We start from the raw sequence: 20,258 nt of genomic DNA, 5'->3' as shown, positions 1-20,258 counted from the left end.
ACTTCAAAAGTGCCTTCCCTGGGTCCCACGTATGTTTTAATGGAACAGCCCTAAAAAGCCCATGACATAATGATCATCAATGGTTCATAAAGATATTTCACTAGGATATTCTAAAGTACTTGTCAAAAACTTTCCAAGAATAAAAATTTAATTTTAAGTAGCACAATCAATGGCATATATTCTTTGAAAGAATGTTGATGATGGTATGATAGTCCACATAAATTTCAGAATTAGGTATGTAACTCTTAAGCAACAACTCTGGAATATTTTTGTTAAATCAGACTATTAGTACAAGTTACACAAGTATATGTCACCATTCAGTAGCGACTATTTCAGTAATGGGTGTCATTTTTAAGAATTTGATTGCACATCTTTTTAAATGGCATTTATTCACTTTATTTGGATCCATATTCCATCAGAAGATCATTATTTACACACCGATAAATATATACAGTAAAATCACCTTTACCGATCACTGACATCTCACCTGTCTCAACACTGCTCAAAGAAAAATCTTTTTAGACACATGTCCCGGGCTGGTAACTTAAATAAACTCACAAGCCCTGACTGAAATCCCACAAGCCCAGACTTAAATTTCCACATGCCCAAAATGTCCCCTTTTTTTAATACTGTCACACAACATTATAACAGATACAATTTGAATATAAATTTAACAGGGTTCAAAGGGGTTTGAAGGTACTGCAAGTGTCATCAGTGTTCATCACTACGTTGGCATGATCACAAAGTAAAACTCCATCAGCCAAGAGTTCTGAAATTTATTTGTATTGGGCTTCGCTGATAACCTAAACTGGCTTCAAAAATTAATTATACTTGAACACTATTCTGAAAACTGAAATGATCATACTCTGCTTTCTATATATGCAGGAAAATCCAACTTCAAAGAAACACTGCTGCTGTTCACAAACTTGTCACAAATACATATGGCTTAAACATTCAAATTTAAGGCAATAATGTGTAATAACTTTTGTTCTTTCACACACATCTAGCATCTCTTTATCTATAATGGGTTGTTCCACTTCCTGAACCTACCTATGCAAATTAGCACAATGGGCTCACCCACTGCAGCCTTCAAGCACATTTCACAAGCTATTGTCAGCATATAAGTAATATGTGATAGGGCTGGTTTATACCTGACCTCTTTGCCTTTAACTGCCACTATTTAAACTGCCCAGTGGATACTTTTACATCAGCTTCAGTCATGACTGTTTACCATTTATACAAGCTACATGTAACAGGCATATACTGATACTGAAAGTGTTTTTTTTTTGGTATTGATCATTACTGACAATTGTGTCTTCTCGAAACATGGCCATGTCAGGAGGCTTGGGAGTACCAAATTGTAATTTTAACATGGCAAGCCACACTGCAATCTGATCAAAATCAGATCTCAATTTCACGTAGGACAGTGGTGATCTGATTTAGACTGCACCATCTTAATGGCGGGTATGTCAACCTCTGGAAAATACATTTACGTATTTCATCAGCATGATCAAATTTTCCTCAGGCAAATTAAATATGTGTTCGACAAGGCCAACAGGCACCTCACTTAGAATAAAGGATGGGCCCGATCTGAAATTGGAGGGACCCCAGGCCATTGGAAACTTTTTTAGCACTGCTCAAGTTTGACCTACATGGGTATGTGAGAAAACTTTCTGGTAAAGCTGTCAATGAATACCCAGGTACCCACCCATTAATAATTACCAGGTAATAAAAAATGAGCCATAGGGTACCCATTTACTGTATACAGATTTGTCAGTATGTAATAATGCAGCACTCACTTTGTTTTCAAGTTCACAATCCTTGACCGAGCCTTGAATATGTGTACTTTTTCAGTGCCATAAAAAATATAGCAATCTATATTAGCTGGTAATATATTACTGCATTAAAAACTGAAATGAAAGCCTAAAATATAATTAAAGCTAACACATGAACATATACATAATAAAGATCTTCAAGAAACTACTCAAGTTTTAGTTTCCACCATATAATGTTCTCCTTCTCAAGCAAATATGACCATTCAAAACTGAAAAAAATCATTGGTCCAAATTTAAAAGCCCCTCTTACATACAAGTATAATATACTTGGGGTTTTCTCCGTGATTCTAGATAGACTGGTTTCCTATGTACTGTGATGTTCTTCATGACAAGTTGAATTATGTGATAATAGAACTTTACCTTAAGTTTTGGGTACAGTTCGAGCAGTCTCTTTCGGAGGTCTGCCGTCAAGGCTGGGCCAAACACAATATCAAGAAGATGGAAGTATTCACGAAGATTTATTTCTCCAGAGGCAGTCTTTAGACTTTTGTGAGTCCTTAGGAAAAAACATTCAGAACCAACAAAATAAACATTCAGAACCAATAAAATAAAACAATTTATTGAGTTCATTAGCAGCTTTCAGTGCTAAGATTGTAGAAAAAATGGCCCTACAATCATGATACTATTATTATGAAAAGTAACCTTGAAAACACAATACATTGGTCTTTAAAAGATGTATATTAAAAACGAAAGCCTCTACTACATTAAAAAGGCAATGAAATCTGAAAGAATCTAATATGAATCACAAGTGCTCCATGTGAACATCTTTGATTTTGCTTATGCAAATAAAATAGAAATCCAAGCATAGCTGGATTAAAAACCTGAGATATACAAAAGCTTAACATATCTAAATTAAAGACTTGAGATACACAATAATATTATCGTAAAGTTTTGACTGAAAAGCAGCTTATGAAGAAATATTACTTTCCAAAACTTTAACACAAGACCTTAACATGCATCACAATATTGCCATGCTGCTGTTCTGCCAAAGAAGTGATACTTATTATCTAGCCATATTAACATATATGCCATCAGTGCCACTGCTGCTGTTCTGTTGGAGAAATGATACTAACTGATTTGCCACCCAAACAAAAAAGCCCCAAGTGCCACTGCTCCTGCCCCACTGGAGAAGTGATTTTTATTGGCTTGCCACCTAAACATAAAAAAGCCCCAAGTCCAACTGCTGCTGCCCCACTGAAGCAGTGATTCTTATTGACCTGCAACCTAAACATAAAAGCCACAAGTGCCACTGATGCTGTCCCAATGGAGAAATGATTCTTACTGTCTTGCCACGTAAACATAAAAGCCACGAGTGCCAGTGATGCTGTCACATTGGAGAAGTGATTCTTATTGTTTTGCCATGTAAACATAACAGCCACAAGTGCCACTGATGCTGTCCGACTTGAGAAATGATTCTTACTGTCTTGCCACCTAAGCATAAAAGCCATCACTGCCACTGCTGCTGGTGTCCTACTGAAGAAATGATACTTAACTTTCTTAATTGCAGGCAAGAGAATAAATTGATATTAATATTAATAACTGTATATGAAGGGTACTTTTTTTCATCTCAGCTTAAATCTGAACTGTACAGTCATGTCATCTCCTAGGCAATTAACAGTGTCTAACCAAAAGTATAACTAACCTGAACAAACCCTCAAGGTAATCCAGACAATGGTTTGCTATGGCTCGAACTCCAAGAGAAGGAAGCATTACATCCAGCCACACTGAAACAAATATCAGTTATTTAGATGATTGTTTATTGCATCTAAATTATCTAAATTATAGGGAAACCTGTCACAGTGGTCACCTCTACATTGCAGAGACTTCAAAAACATTTGTTTCACTGACCATTTTGTTCATAATACATATTTACCTGCATAAAAATACCATTTGCCCAAAAGTAATGCTTTCTGATCTTTGTTGATAGGTATTACTATAACAAAAGGTACATTCACTAAAAGCCAATCAATAAAATGTATGACTTACAAAAGTTATCCTGGCTGGCATTACAACATTTAATTGGAACATTTCCCAGGGTCAGGTCTACTAAAGAATCATTATACAGGAGAACATAAAACTTACATTCTTGGTAATAAGGAAACATGCCAGGCATACCAAATGCAGGAACAATCTATCATTGATATAGACCTACTGTATACTCTAAAGAAAAATAATTGCATCTGGCCATTTTGATCTAGCTACACATTTTCGTAACACTGATTTCTTTGTCCATTAATACAACTGGACTCGATTTGAAATAAGTACCGGCTTGCTTTTTTGGGAGTAACAACATCCATGGCTGGCTTTCCAAGCACCTTTCCTCCTGACCTAGCTCAGACATCATACCATTGATGGACTGTGGGACCATTTCCACCCATCAAAAAACCAGGTGTCTTAATGTGACATCATCGCTGCCTACCAATTATAGCAGACGTTACATACTGCTTGGGTTGACACCGGGTGTGTTCAATCGCAGTGAATTCCAACTTCAATCATGACTGCGTGTTGTATTTATTCCCACTCATGAGGGCCCTACATTCAGGTTGTTAGGGGGACTAATAATCCTACAATCTGACGGCCTAATTAATAAGTGTTCTTTGAACACATAAAAGCCTGGGAGATGTAGCTCTCTTTCTGTCCCCCAGTAGCAATTAATAAGCACGCTGTGCGTGCATAAAGCCATGATACATGCTCAATACGAGCGCATATCATGTTAATTCAGAGAGTCAGTCAGTGATTCAGAATTTTTCTCTACGGAGAAAAAGATATGCATGAAAGAATTCTTTTAAAATAAATTATGATTCTCTGATAATTTGTACCTCATCACATTACATAGGGATAACCTTCTCTGCTACCTCTGAATCCAGCCCTCCTAGAGAGCTTGAAAAATGTCTTTCTATCTATTCATTTATATAAACAAAGGAAAGCAACTGTTACAGGTTGACTCCCTTTCTATATGCTAGGTGGTTACCATTATGTATCCAGTTCAAACCAGTTTTTACTTGAGCAAAAACTTAAAGGATACTTGCACTGCAGTGAAGGGTGGGAGGGATTATTTGTCATGTGATAGGCAAGTATTACTGGAGAAACAATTTCTTAAAAAAACACGAGACATTACATTCACAGTCAGGCTGATGCAAGTCATTCATATTTTGTGAACTGAGATCTTCATTAGTGTACTTGACTGATCATGTGGGTACACATATTTAATAACTCCCAGTAGACATGCAATCAGCTTTTGGTGGGGTTATCTTATGCATTCCTGCCTTCAGCAGTTGGAATAGTCTTTTACAGTCGATACGGATACTGTCTGTGTGTCTCAGGTAACATGAGGGTATGTCTGCTTCTCTCGACAAATTGATCAAGGAGAGGAAACTAGTAGTTACTTTTGGTTCACTAGTTGCAACAACCTATTATTATGAAGGAACCATGTTGTCATTAGAAATGAATGAACTGTCAGAACGGAACTACATGAATTAGGTATACTGAATGTAGCTCTAACTCTGCATACTCAAGTGTGTGGGGGGAGAGATAGTGGCTCAAAATATAAAAGTTTGGCTATGTTAAAACCCAGGAGAAATCTCATTTGGGAATAACGTGAGTGTGGTCTGGATATAAAAGAACTGGACCCCAAGTCACAGATTATCATGTTGCAGTCAAAATCATCTTGCCAATGAAGTCTGAATATGCCTGAGATCATGGAACAGTATCCCTTGATTGTGATGGGGCTAGCTTCTTCTTTAAAGAGAAAATGAAAGAAGTATTCAATATGGGAATGGGTACTGAGAATGATGTGACTTCACTTATGTAACACCAATTGTTGAAAATGCATGATTTCTCCTTGCATATCCTTAAAATGAAGGCTCTTCAGTTGTTGTGATCCTCTTTGTGATTGAAGTTCCAAACTCCTTTTTGATTAGGATATCCCTGAAAGGATCCAGGAGTGAAGGTAGAGCATTTTTTGGTCATGGATGGATTAGTGGCGATCTAGACTGCTTAAGCAGAGTTGAGGTCACTAATGACTCATCTGAGTATGTCAGACTCATCTGAATAAATCATTAATCAAGCAGATTATTGATACAGAGTCTTTCATCTTTGTGAAGCAATCAGAGCGGTTGCAGTTTGAGCACCTCATTTCTTAAATCTTTTCATAATCAAACTTATGCAGGGAAGGTATATGCCCACATTACCTCCCAGCTGATTAAAAGAGACTGTATATCCCATGCTTCTGGGGGTACAGAGAAATGAAAAAAATAAATGTCAAGAATCTGATGACCCTGAAAGCCACAGACATGATAGAAGGTTCCTGGAGAGACAACTCTGTATGAAGCAGTTGTCCTCCCATGATAAACAGTGCCAGTACAATGAGCTGGTCAGGAATTTGTTGGACTTACCTGATACTGGGAGTACCCTTGAAAGTATTTAACTAACATGAGACAAAGGTCTGATGATCGTTCCCTCTTTGCAGAGGTAAGCTACCACAAGTGAATATTCCAACATTAACATGAATGTTTTTCCAAGGATAGGTTCCACCCACATGTGGAAGGCATTGAAAATGGTTTTTGTTTCCAAAGTTGATATGAAGAGCCTTCTCTTGAAGAAGCCACCTGCCAATGACCATCATAGGTCCAGTAGTAAACTGGCATTGTAACAGGCCCACACACCACCCTAACAGGCTGAGAAGCTGTAAGAAACTTCCTGATCTAAACAATGTCCTGTCTGATGCTTTCATTGACACATGATCTATACTTTGTATGCATTTGGGAGAAAGATGCCATCTAAATATGTGTTAAGAGTACCATACCTATGGGGACAAAACATTGAAATAGAACAAGATCCAACTTTACATTGTCTCCATCACACTGAACTGTGAATGAGGAAAGAAAGGTTGATGATGTCTTTTCCTACACGAGTCATTCTTTCCATGCATTTAGGAGGAAGACACAAAGCTGATGTCTTAAGAGTTCCATACCTAAATGGACCAATATGTTGAGAATGAACAAGATCTGACTTCCCTACACTAAGCATCCAACACACATTGAAGGAAGTAAGGTTGTTCATGTCAAGAACCCAAAACCAAACTTACTGAATGTTATTGTGGTGAATCATGCTGTCTCTCTGTGGCAGAGACCTCTTAGTGAAGGCCCATCAGACATTATGAACTGGTATATGGAATAAACATCAGATATATCAAGACTGATCATGTACTCATTGCACTTCTATCACAGGCCTCAACTGCCACTGGACTTAGAAATGTTCTGGAGTAGAAGCCATGTTTGTGCAGTTACACTGCAGTTTCCAGGCAGTATAAACATCCCCCTTCATGGGTTCAATTGGGAATTCCTTCATGAAGGTAGGATGATAAAAGTAAAGGGGTTCGTATACTGGAATCTGGCGACTGTCTGACTTAGTTTGTATCATTTTGCAACGATGGTAAACCCACGTCTGACAAAAAATGAGTAGTCTGGTGCATCAGGTGGGTCTCCAGAGAGCATGGGTGACTGTGTCATCGCTGCATCACCAACAATGGACAGAAAGTCTGGGAAAAGGGAAATTGTCCCCCCCCCCATCTCTCTCTCCCATCTGTGTCTGCCTGCAAAAGCAGGGTCATATGGCCACATAAAATTTGCTTAACCAGACAAAAATAACCCAGACCTGTTGGTGCTGAGTACTGCCATTGCAAATTCTCTTGTGACAATCACACTCTCAAGTATGTTCACTAACAGGGTCTCGCCAAGATATTAGATTGTGCCCAAAGTTAAAGGGCAACTCTTGTGCCTCTTGACTTCTCATCTCTTCAATTCAGTGCCCTAACAGAATTGAAGAAATGCAAGGGAGGGACAACACAAGACAACAGCAATGATTGTTATCAGCCTTTTAGCAAGATCACAATAAAATCAGCAGATGCACAAAGTCAAGTAGGGAGGAAGTTGACAACGTTCATAACTTTGACATGATGTTAAAGACCTGTCTGTGCACTTTATCAACATCTAGACAAGGTACATGTTGAGAAAATATCTGTACATGACTTTTTTAAAAAAGGAGTGAAAAAATTGCATATAAAGAAGTTCCTGCATTACTAGTATTATGATTGCTCCAAGATATACTTGGTAATTTTTTGCAAACTTTAATGATTGTGGCAAGATTCTGAATGACAAACTACAGTGTGACCCTGCTATAACACGGTAGCTGGGAGCCATAGAAACCGACAGCGTTATAGACCGAACCATGTTATAAGCAATCAGGTCAGTAAGCTGAAGAAAATGATGCATGTACCCAAAAAAAATTGCAAGGGGGGTGTGTAGGTAATAAACGCGGGCGGTAAAATGCATGCTTCATCGGCACAGTTACCATCTTAAATTCATGCATATTAAAAGAGGAATACACCTTTAGTGAAAACAGAGAAGACATATATAATAGTTTACTTTATTTAGAGAACCACAAATTGGTACATATATGTGAATACTGTTTATATATACATGTCTAATGTATAACATGAATAGAGTATCAACACCATGTACTCACCCGCAAACTTCATCATATACATTGAATCCACAATACAAGTGATTCCATCGAAAATATGCATACACACAGCTTTAAAATATTCAATAATTTTGGTCTGAATTCAGTGGAAAAACATAGCACAATCACGTAATGAATGACAAAACACATTTAATTTTCAATATGTCCCAAGTCAGTAAAAGTTAGGTTGCGTTATAAGCAGCTGTTGGTAGCGTTCGTAAGCATAAACCTTTTCCCTACAAAAAGGAAACTTTCACGGCACAGTTAACATGCTCCAGTCACTCTGGAAAATACAAAAATCCATCAGATTCCTTCACTTTTATTTAAGTTTGGAACTGACTTCCTCTGAAGAAAAGTTCTTGTTTTACTGAAAGATTGTAGTCGGCTTTCTTTGATGAAGGGTGCATGCGTTATTGAAGTCACCGCTAAAGGACAGCTTTGGAGAACGAAAGAAGTGTCCATTTCTTATTGTGGCAGCAACATCAAATAATTTTATATCCAGTTTGCGGCTTCCTTTCATGGGCCCTCTCAACAATGTCGCCAATAAAAAAATTGCCACATGGTATATTTTGCTGCCAATAAGGAAAAACAATCCAAGTTTGCAACATTAGCGAAGACATATGCAATCCCAGAATAAACTTTTTATGTGTTATTTTTCGTAATTTTAAGAAGAAAAAACTTTTTCATGTACGAGAAAAATACATATAAAATTCCAGGAGCCACGCCACGATCATCTTATATTATTCATACACCATCTCTTCCCCAAAATAATAATAAACTTTTTACGGTTTTTTTCATACTTTTAAGAAAGAATTTTTTTTGTGTACAAGAAAAATACATGTATTGAAATTTCGGGAGCCACATCACGACCATGTTATATCCGAATTCGTGTTATAACGGAGCACGCTATAGTGAAGTCACACTGTACTGTCATCTTCATCTATATCTACCAATGTACTGACCTCATAGGTTGTTGTTGTTGTGGGGTTTAATGCCATTTTTCAGCATACAACAGGCTATACATGGCGGCCAGTATTAATGGTGGAGGAAGAACCCGGGAAAACCCCCGCAACAACCACCAACCCACAAAAAGCTACTGGCAAGCTTCTCACATACCAACATTGGCCGAATCCAAGACTCGAACCCATGCAGACAGAGGTGAGATGGCAGTGAACCTTAACGGAGAGAGCTTTAGACCACTCGGCCACTCAAGGCCCAGCAGCAGAGAGACTGAGCCCACCAACTATTTCGTCAAACAGAACCTTCTATCGAAAACACTTTTGATAGATGTATTGTCTTCACAAAATAAACCCTTCTAGTCAGAAAACACTGATAAATAGGCTTTCTTCGCTGACCAGAAGGGTTATCTCATGAAAAATATCTACCTATATAACTACTTCTCGATACAAGGGTCTACTAGACGAAACATTCGGTGGCTCAGTCTCTCTGCTGCTCAAAATTCTAGAATTTTTAATGCTTGCATTTCTAATTAAAAACTGTATCTAACCCAACTCGATACCGTGTCCAAGGATCATGTAAATTTATCATTACAAATCCGTGTGGTTTTGCCTGAGCACGACTAAAGAAATTTCTGAATTTATTTATGTCCATGTCACCGCTGCACCAAGTCTGATGTATATTTCGTAACGTGTGTGCGTCAACGCCGTTAAATACCACGAGAACGTTACAGTTATCTCTGATGACTTTTGGTATTTGTGTATATCGTTGAGTTACATAAATCACATCTACGTTTTTGTGTCGTCCATGTGAGAATATCCTGGCGGGGTTTGATTGTCGTCGCCATAAATTAAAAATTTAAGTTAACAATAATGGCCAACATTGGAGAAGCTCATTCCGCTAGACTGGCTCGAGAGCGACTAGCCGCGATAAAAAATTTATTCCTGTACGAGATAGCGTTAGACAAAACTTACAAGCACGGCAGCAAGTACAAGTTGAATTTGCAACAGGTGCAGAAGAATTATTTAAACCCGTTACAACAGCTACTGAGAAAGCTGCGGTGGTCACTGAAAGAGCTTTACTGGGAGATCCAGGTGATATAACAAAACCGGGTATTCTTCCAGTGCTAAAACAAACCGCTGAGCAAACTGAAAAGATTGCAAGGAGAACTAAACAAACAAAAAAGATTTTACGAGAGCTTCCAACTGATATCGCTGCGGCAATACCGCCCAAAGAAGAAGAAGAAGAGGAAGAAGATGCTTCAGAAGTAGTACCAGAAACAGCTTCAGCTAAGGCTAAGGTTGATTTGGTTGATAAATTTATAACGGGTGCTGTTGATGGTTTAAAAAAAATGCCAGAAAATCTGTTAGGTCCAATGGCTTATGTGCTTTTTAATAAGTGAAATAAATTTTTAAAACCCGAGCACGTGAAGAAAATGGGTCATGAAGGGTATATTTCGTGGGTATTATGATGTTCCTCAGGCTAGACAAGACAATCCTAAATGGTCTGATTTTATTGGCGGTATTAACAATTATCTTGCGAAACCTGTTCAACAACAAGAACAACAAGAGCAAGATATTCTCGTGGATCTTGGGCTTATTGATCCTCCTAAAAGTTTAACACCATTAAAAACACAACCAACTAGCATTAAAAAAAAAAACCGGCAAAGGTTTGGGGGGTGATTTTATTCCCTGTCCTGATAATATCATCAAAGACGTATCACGGCTAGAAGTTCTCATCGGAGGAAGGCTTGCCGGAAATAACTCGCCAGAAATAATTAATGAAACAGCTGATATCTGTCAGCGATTATTTCAAGGCAGCATCATGGATACTCACATCTATCGAGAACTTATTGATGAACTCGTGGACAGTGACTGAAAGTCGTCGCAATTGAAAGTCGTCGCGATTAGAAAAATAACTAATTAAATAAAATGATCGTACACAATTCCCATCGTAGACCAGTCATGGTCAGGGTGGTAAATTCACGAGTACCCATATACAAGATGACTTATGAAAACGGATTAGGCGATGTTGTTCAGGGTTTATTTGCGAGAATGGCACCTAAAGCAATACCGATCGCAAAACAATTATCAATGAAAGCCATTGATGTTATTAAAGATAAAGCTACTGGCGCTGTTGGTAGCGCTGCCAGTAAAGCATTCCTGGCAATCAAGGACAGACTAGCACGACTGATACGTAGAAAACCTCCGCCGGTAAAATTACCAGCCACCGCAGACATGCCAGCAAATGTTAGTAAAGTAATAAATGAAGCCGCAAATCAAAAACTAACAGTGCTGATAAATCCTGAACAAATAAACACAAGTTTGGTGGCGGGAAGTGGTCTTCGTTTTAGACGATAACTTCTATAATAAAATGTTTAAACGGGAATCCGACCCAGCATTCAACATAGACGAACCGGTTCTTAAAAATGAATCAGTGCGTGATTATCAGTATTACTCTTATGACGCACGAGAACCAAATAAACAAGGATGAATTGAACTTCAGGTTCAAGATACAAGTAGATATTTCCTGCCCGCTGAAGCATTTATTGAGGTAGAAGGAGAAATTATAAAAAAAGATAATAAAGATTTCGGACCTGAGGTTAAAATCGGTTTTGTCAATAACGGAATTATGGCCTTGTTTGATAGTGCTATCTACATGATTGATGGAAAAATTATTGAATCGATTCAGAATGATGTCGATGTTGCTACAACAATAATTGGTCTAGCAAGATATTCTGATGATTATGCAAGATCAGCTGGTCCATCAATGATGTTTGCCAAGGACACTTCTAATTTTCCTAACAGTGATCAGTACAATATTAGACGACCAAGAAACTTTGCCGATAACGCTGACGCTGATGTGTGGCCGGTGGTTCGTGGTGCTAATGCAGAATTTAATTTAGGTTTCGCTGCGCGTAGACAAATGCTAAAAGGTAATTGTAGAAATTTTTCATGTGCCATTCCACTGTCGCATATCTTTGGATTTTGCAGAGATGTCAGAAAGGTGATTTTTGGAGCAAAACATACGGTCGTGCTTGTTAGAAAAGCCAACAACAATGATGCTATATGGCGACCTCTAGGCGACCCTGGTCAGGTAAACATAACAAAACTATCACTGTGGATGCTGGTAATGACTACTGCAATTACTGAAGAACAGCGACTGCTTTCTTTTATGGATCAAGGTGGTAAAATGTTGTTATCGTGGCTTACAACAACCACAGATAGTATGCAAAGTACCAATAATGGTTTATTCACATGGCATATAGCATCACAGCAGGGGGTTGCCGCACCGTGACATATTTTCATTGCTCTTCAGGATGCTGCACGGGTGGGTAATGAAAAACGTTCGCATATGATATTTGATCAACTTGGTATCACTGACGTTTCTCTGAAAATAAACAGGCATCAAGAACCGTCTGAGAACATATTGTTAAATTATGGTAATAATCATGTTGCATGTGCATATCAACGATTGACAAAATATCTAGCGCGTGATCTAAATATTGACACTGGTTTGCAAATATCACAATTGGATTTTATCTCTCATTATCCAATCTATTACTTCTCGTTAGAGCATCTTGATTTAACCAGACAGTCTGTCATTGATATTCACTTTTGATCTGCCGTGAATAGAGACGTAGGAGCTATAGCTAATTATAGAGCAATCGCGGTCATACTTTGCAATAAAGCAATGTTGCTTGAAGGTGCTGGCGGCCGAATGATTTTCTCTGATGCACCAGTACAAAATATGTAACAATTAGATCAATCTCGTATTAAATAAAATGTCATACAGTCATGTTAATGTCACTCTGACTCAGGTGAAGAAATTACAATCGAAGAACGCGAGCACATGTGGGACAAAAATAACAATAAAACACGATCAGCTAATGGGCGGTCCAAACAAACTGTCATTAACTAAAACCCAACTAAAACATTTCAATAAAGCAAAGCAAGCAACGACTGGAACTCAACTTGATTTCTCTCCAGCCGCGGTCAAAGATATGGTTAAAACCGGTGGTATATTTCCTCTTCTCGCCGCGATACCAGCACTGATAGCTGCTGCAGATCCCGCAGTCGCAAAAGCAGCTGCGTTAGGGGCTGTTGGAACAGCTGCTAGAATGGCACTAAAGAAAGCCACAGGAAAAGGATACAAAAAAAAGGGGAGATCCGCTTGCTGTTAAACAATTAAATATAAAAAATTTCAGAGGCGTCTTTATGCGAGATCAATTACCAACACGACCGAATAATCCAGAAACCAGAATTATTAATCTCGATAACAGTGATGGTCCAGGAACTCACTGGGTTGCTTACGCAATCGATCCACGTGGAATTATCTATTTTGATTCGTATGGGTTAGCACCGCCAGTTGAATTTCTTCGATATACAAAAAACATCCCCCTTTCAAAGTCAGGGTCAAAGACAGGGGCGAAAGTTTGGTATTCAACATTACCAACACAAACACTGACCGATCCTCCGATATGTGGCCATGAAGTATTAAATGTTTTTGATGCGATCTCGAAATCAAAGATTTCTCCTCACAAAATCGTGCACGAGTATACTATGGGTCGATTTAAACAGTTTCCTATCAAATAATGGTTGATATTTACGGAAGATCTCTTCTCGAAACAAAGACAAAAAAACACACCGATGTGGATTTATCAAAATATGCGACCAAAGATGAAATCGATAATCTTTTAAGTCTGACCGGGATAGACCCAGATGAGGTTGTTATTTTTCAGGACCAGCACGGAAAACTAAAAACCAGCGATATCAAATGGCATGAAATAATTTGTAGGGTTATTGGAGCCACTCCGGGTAACATCCCTGTGTTCACCGACAGCGGAAAAATCAGAGATTCGCTGATATCAATTGCGATGCTGCGAGATGACACACAAAAAGCTGCAGGGGGACGTGTAGCGAAGACCGGTGATATAATGACAGGTGAAATCAGCATGAACGGTAACAAAATAACTGTTTTAAGAGATCCAACATCCCGGGAAGATGCCGCAAACAAACAATATGTTGACGCAAGCGCTAGCACCGTTGACGGTAAACTAACCACGTTGCGGGCAGAGTATGATGTTTATGTAAACGCGTTTACAAATCTCCGTAGAAACTTTAGAAAAACCGATGAGGCCACGGATAAGTTCTTTGGGGTTTCTCCAGTTATCAACATGAAACTTTCTGAAGTCAAGACCAACATTGACACGATCAAACAAACACAGCAGGATATTGTATTGGGTATTCCTGAGATCGTTAGCAAAACCAGTCTGATTAAAGTCCCCACTGGAGTTACCCCCGGGCATATCACCAACATAGTATACACGGTATCATCGGGATTCGCAACATGGTCCAAACAAAATAATACTATCAAATATACAGCAACAGCCACTGGCGTGTATAGACTATCTGTATTCAGTGCCGCTAAGTTTGAGATCTTCACAACATATCCCTGGAGACATTCCACCAATAAGTATTCTGGGGTTGTGACTATCATATTAAACAAGGAAACCGAAGAAACATTTATACTGGAAGCCGCAGACAAGAAATTAACCGCAACATCTTACTGGTGGTGTTTGGAATTTGTAGCTGAAACGCCTCAATTGGTTACCGCGTAAAATAATAAAATGGCATCAACGACAACTCTAAAGACTGAGTCATTAAATGCTCAGCAATATAGATATGATCAAGTACGCGAATGGCATTCAGAGTTAAAAAACACTTTTGACAAATGCGCAACAAAGATAAAAAAATACAAACGGCGTGTAACTGTATTAGACACAATAATGTATTTGGTATCCGCGGTAGTTGCATCTACTGGGGTGCTATTATCAGCGCTGACACCAGTGACAACTGCAATCGCAATTACAATTACAGTTTCAACATCAACGAGAATTGCAGGAGTTGCTAATATAATTGCAAAAAAAATATCCTCGTGTGCGCTAACAAAATTGCACGAGTATGAAAAGTTAAACAGCGCGGCCACAAGCACCTACTCAAAATTGTCCTCGTTGATATCATCCAGTCTTGATGATACAACAATATCAGATTCCAAATTCGTGCAGATGGCAGCCGTGTACAACGATTATGAAAACACAAAGAACTTCGATTTGAAACGACAGCAAACAAATAATGACGGAATTACTTCAGCAGATAGTCGCAAATACAAGCCCGGCGCGAACATCTTTGTTAACAGTAACCTCAACTAAGCCAGAATTCAGTATTAATTTTCCAACTGCGATTCCAGTAAGAGAAATTGCGTTAGCACAATTATGAGTATATCACAGTTGGCCCAATATCAGATCAAAATCGTTTGGTGGATTGCCAGCAAATAATTCGTTCGTGTTTGCATATAAAAATAAACCTGATGGCACGCCAGACTGGAATGTCATTGGGTTACCAACCGGGTCTTATCAAATCGAAGAAATCAATGAGGAATTACAACGTCAAATAAAAAATATTACAGCAAAGGAATCCAAAATAGCAATAACTGTTCATGAGCCAACGCTGTCTTCTGCGATCGAAATAAGCACCCCAGACTACGCCATGGATATATATAATAGTTCAATCAGAACAGTGTTAGGATGGCCTGAAGTCGCTCCACTGGCACAACCAATACCACCTGAACCTAAAAAGTCTGACTATGTCACTGATAATAAGTCATATCACGGAGTTTTACCGATATACGAGGAAAATTTAATTCAGCTAAAAAACGCAACGTTGGGCAGTATATTTGAATTTCACAGTAAGGATAATATCAAATGGTTTTTTACTTATGAAAGGGATCTCCAAAGAGGAACAGCTAAATACTTTGATGCAAACCTAGATGAGATCAATCATTACTTCAAATTTATTGATGAAGAGCATAAGAAACAATTACAGTAACTACGGCAACTTTTCCAAGAACATATTTTTGATACATCACTACGCAGCAAAATTATTAAACAAACTGAGATATTAAATCAGCTCGCATACGATATGGAATACTTTAATCAGCAATTAATTCAGGCGATAATCGATCATGTTGACGGCGTAACCCAATATAAACAACAATTTTTAAACTTCTTTAGAATACCAGAGGCGAATCTACCAAATTTTAAACTTCCCTGGTATAACGTTCCCGAGCTAAGAAAATCCGTCACCGACCTCATCAATGAGTCCTTCGATGACATACTCGCACAACACAGAAAAACACTACCGGAGCCAACTATCCTCAGACACAATAATAACCCCAAAGGGCAAGGCTGTCATGTATCCCCGGGTATCGTAAATATAACTGAAGTGGTCGCGGTCAATCTTGTGTGTGATGTCATTGATGGCAGTTACAGCACAGACATGACAGTATCAAATCAAGCCCAGCAAGGATTCATTCTTTATTCATTTACTCCGAAAGAACCACCTGGATTTCTGATTGTGCAAGAGCCAGTCAATCTGGTCTATCTACGATGTCATAATCCATGGCTGACCAGAATAAATTTCACGCTGACAGACCGGTCTGGGAATCCCCTTGATTTACGGAATGAAACACTACATATTAGTCTCCTTGTAAAGTCCTAAGGACTTTCAATCGTAAACGATTTTCAATTAATAATATTATATTATAATAATGTCCCAGAAATGCAAAACATTTCTGAAAAAATGTGATGATGATTTCATTGATGATAGCAGTGACATCACCGACGACAACAGCAGTGATGTAACTGACGATGATAGCACTGATGTAACTGACGTTGATAGCACTGATGTAACTGACGATGATGTCACTGACATCACCGACGACGACGATAGCAATAATGTCACCGTCAACATAAAAAATATTTCAATAAATTATAAAAAAATATAGCATGACTCATGCATTTCACGAGATCGTCTCAATAAGATATTGCCGTAAAAATATTTTACTTTATATATATTTTCTGCAACACTGACAAATTCACTGAAATTTATGGGGTATTTACTAGTAAAAATCACAGAAATCGTCTAATTTTTCAATCCTGATGGGGTATTAGCTAGTAAAAGTCAGCGTCGGCGACAGATTTCCTTGACCCGATGGGGTATTAGCTAGTAAAAGTCAGTGTCATCGACAGATTTCCTTGACTTGATGGGGTCTTAGCTAGTAAAAATCACAGAAATTCACAATTAATCAAGCAAGTATCATATAATGTATCACCACGTGAAATGTTTCATATATGATAAAGTACTTCTTGATAACGCTGTCAGAACCGGAAAAGTTACCCCGGTAAAAATAATTGTTGATATATACGGTCATGACGATTTTACATTGACTGATGCACAACTACAAGTATTGATAAAAGATCATGTTGTGATCGCGCATTGCGATACGCATCAAATCCTCGAGTATATACGCTTATTTAGATCGTTAGATTTATATAAATCTCAAATATGTACCACCACATAAATGTTTTTGTGTATGACAAACAAGCACTCGAGCAAGCAGTCAAGGCTGCATTTGCACAAGAAGAAATTAACGTTAAATTGCTCATTGATAATACGGAGAAGAAGATTTCTTACTAACACAGCAACAGTTAGATAGTCTCAGACGCGAGCATATTACCGCAATAGTATGTGACAGAGATCAAATTCTCAATTATGCACACTCCTGCATTGAACCCGATCAACTAATCACCTTGATTTCGTCATCTTGATTTTGTTGTCCAGGAGACCTTGTTGTCCCGGGACTTTGTTGTCATCTTGATAAAATCAAGGAAGTAAACAAAAGTAATATATTTTTTTTACTTTCGATTTCACTTCCAGGTAATTGACTTCGTCCCTGATTTCATCAGGGTGAGGTATTTACTTCCTCGTCAGTGACTTTGTCAGTGATTTCGTCGTTGATTTCATCATCCTTGACTTTATCAGCGGACATACAATGTTTCAATTTTCTAACGCGATTATATATTATCTTTTTAGTTTCATACTCGGCTGCCAATGCCAGCCTGATCTTTTCAATTGCACAAGACAATGGAACAAATTCATTTATTTGTGCTTCTTCTACGCTGGCCAGCGATTTATACAAATTATTTTGAATCATCTTTATGAATTGATATTGAGCAGGAAGAATATAACGCCCTGCGCATTTAGCTTCATATAACGATTCAAAATCAGACAGAATTGTTTCAGGATTTAGTGATAAATTAAATCCTTGTTTTTCTAATTTTTTAATAGCATCAATCACATTATTGATATTTTCGTGATTCATATTTATATATATTTTTATATATTTAAAATAAAAAAACATCACATCTCCCTTGAGTCTCTAGGGTGTCTTATGACATCCTACCAAACTCAGGAGCGGAAACACAACCCCCAATGAGCTCCTAACCTGTCAAATAATAGTCTAGACAGCCCAGAGGGTGTGTTTGCGAATGACGAGACATTCCCCATTTGTGAACCCCTAGCTTACCATTTGATATGCTAGCAAGGTTCATATAGGGACAACACATAACATGTAACTTATCCTAGGTACTTAATTCTAACTTATCCTAAGGACGGTACAAACACTTAGTATTTACAGCATTGTATTTACATTAGAAGCATATTTACAGCAATTGTATTTACAATTATATAACTTATCCTAGGACGGTACAAACATATAACTTAATTCTAACTTATCCTAGGACGGTACAAACATATAGACAACACAGACAGATGCGGGGTTATATTCTACGTCCAACAAAGTTGCACCCCCCTCCCCAAAATCAATCCCGTTGGGTGGTAAAAGACCACCCCTGACGGGGCAATAACGGAGAAAGTTGTGCAACTTCGTTGGGTTTCGAAACCCCGTATATTATTTGGACGATATCGTATATAAACCGACTAATACTTGGAAGCTCAAAAACAGCTCAGCGTGATTTGTTTAAAACGTTTTTTCTTAAATATGATCGTGTGAAAAATACGGATGTACCATAAACCCAAACAAGTGTAATAAAATAGTGATATTGTCTGTAAAAAAAAGATAAATACGCGTTTGTCCCTGACAAAGTCAGGGATAAAATCATTTTTGATGTTGTCACCTTGACTTTGTCAAGGGGAAATAAAGGGAAGTTATTTACTTCCTTGTGCAAAAATCCGTCTGCTGTTACCTGTGACGTGTTATAACGCGCTGTCATCCTTGACGCTGTCAAGGTGACAAGGGGCAAATAATTGTATCATTGACTTTCACGCAGTCTTTGTAGAGTTATCTCCGTTTGGAAAATCCTCGGATTTTAGGGATAATGAAAAGCAATCTTCTGATTATTTTTTGACAGAGCTGATTTGGTTATATTTTCTGCAACACACTGAACCGAACTGGGGTGAATACCGAAATACTTGGCAGCTGAGTTCATTGAATGAAATATTTTTTCTTCATTCGTACTTATGTTGAAAGATCTGATAGCTCTGGTAATTTTGGCAAATTTACCAGTGCAACCTCGTGCAGAATTCTTGCTCGGATGTAATGGATTGTAAATTTTGGAGAGAGTTATTAAGTTTATTATTATCTTTGTGATTGATTACAAGACCATCTCTGATCTCTCCAAAGAAACACTCGAATACAAACCTATGATTATAACAGTTTTTACCCCCAGCAACCTTAAATCGGAGATAACCAGAATTATTAACAACACCAACTGGTTTTTTCAACCTACAATGTCTCACTATTCCCTCACGAGATGCTTCATAATTCTCGATGGTTGGATGTCGAACAAATTCTTGATTCATTTATACTTCATGCATTTGTCTAATTTATAATTTGTCTGAAAACTTAGTTATATAATCGCTCTCGGATTTCAGCGAATCTCCATTATTTTTTTTTATTGTAGTATCGCTTGAGTTCACGGTATCGCTTTCCTCTGCATCCCGCACATAACTGTGTTTTACCCCTGACCCCAATGCCACATCGAAGGCATGGTATAGGTCCTGTGCTTCCTCGTTTGATGCTTTG

At 38.1% G+C, this 20,258-nt stretch overlaps 1 protein-coding gene across 1 annotated transcript in view; it reads right to left on the bottom strand.

Annotated features, from left to right (window-relative positions):
• Positions 1–20,258, bottom strand: part of LOC149807379 (transmembrane protein 214-A-like) — a 107,796-nt gene that overhangs the window by 32,516 nt on the left and 55,022 nt on the right. Inside the window, exons 7-8 of the mRNA XM_089965983.1 lie at positions 3,478–3,559; positions 2,196–2,331 (exon numbers count right to left, since the gene is read on the bottom strand). Coding sequence (XP_089822109.1) covers positions 2,196–2,331; positions 3,478–3,559 — 218 coding nt within the window. The remainder of the gene's footprint in view (positions 1–2,195; positions 2,332–3,477; positions 3,560–20,258) is intronic.

Source organism: Sinohyriopsis cumingii, chromosome 1 (genome assembly GCF_028554795.1).
Source record: "Sinohyriopsis cumingii isolate HCF-2022 chromosome 1, ASM2855479v2, whole genome shotgun sequence".
NCBI lineage: Eukaryota > Metazoa > Mollusca > Bivalvia > Unionida > Unionidae > Sinohyriopsis > Sinohyriopsis cumingii.
The sequence above is the reverse complement of the archived record's forward strand: the minus strand, read 5'-3'. Positions and strand labels throughout refer to the sequence as shown.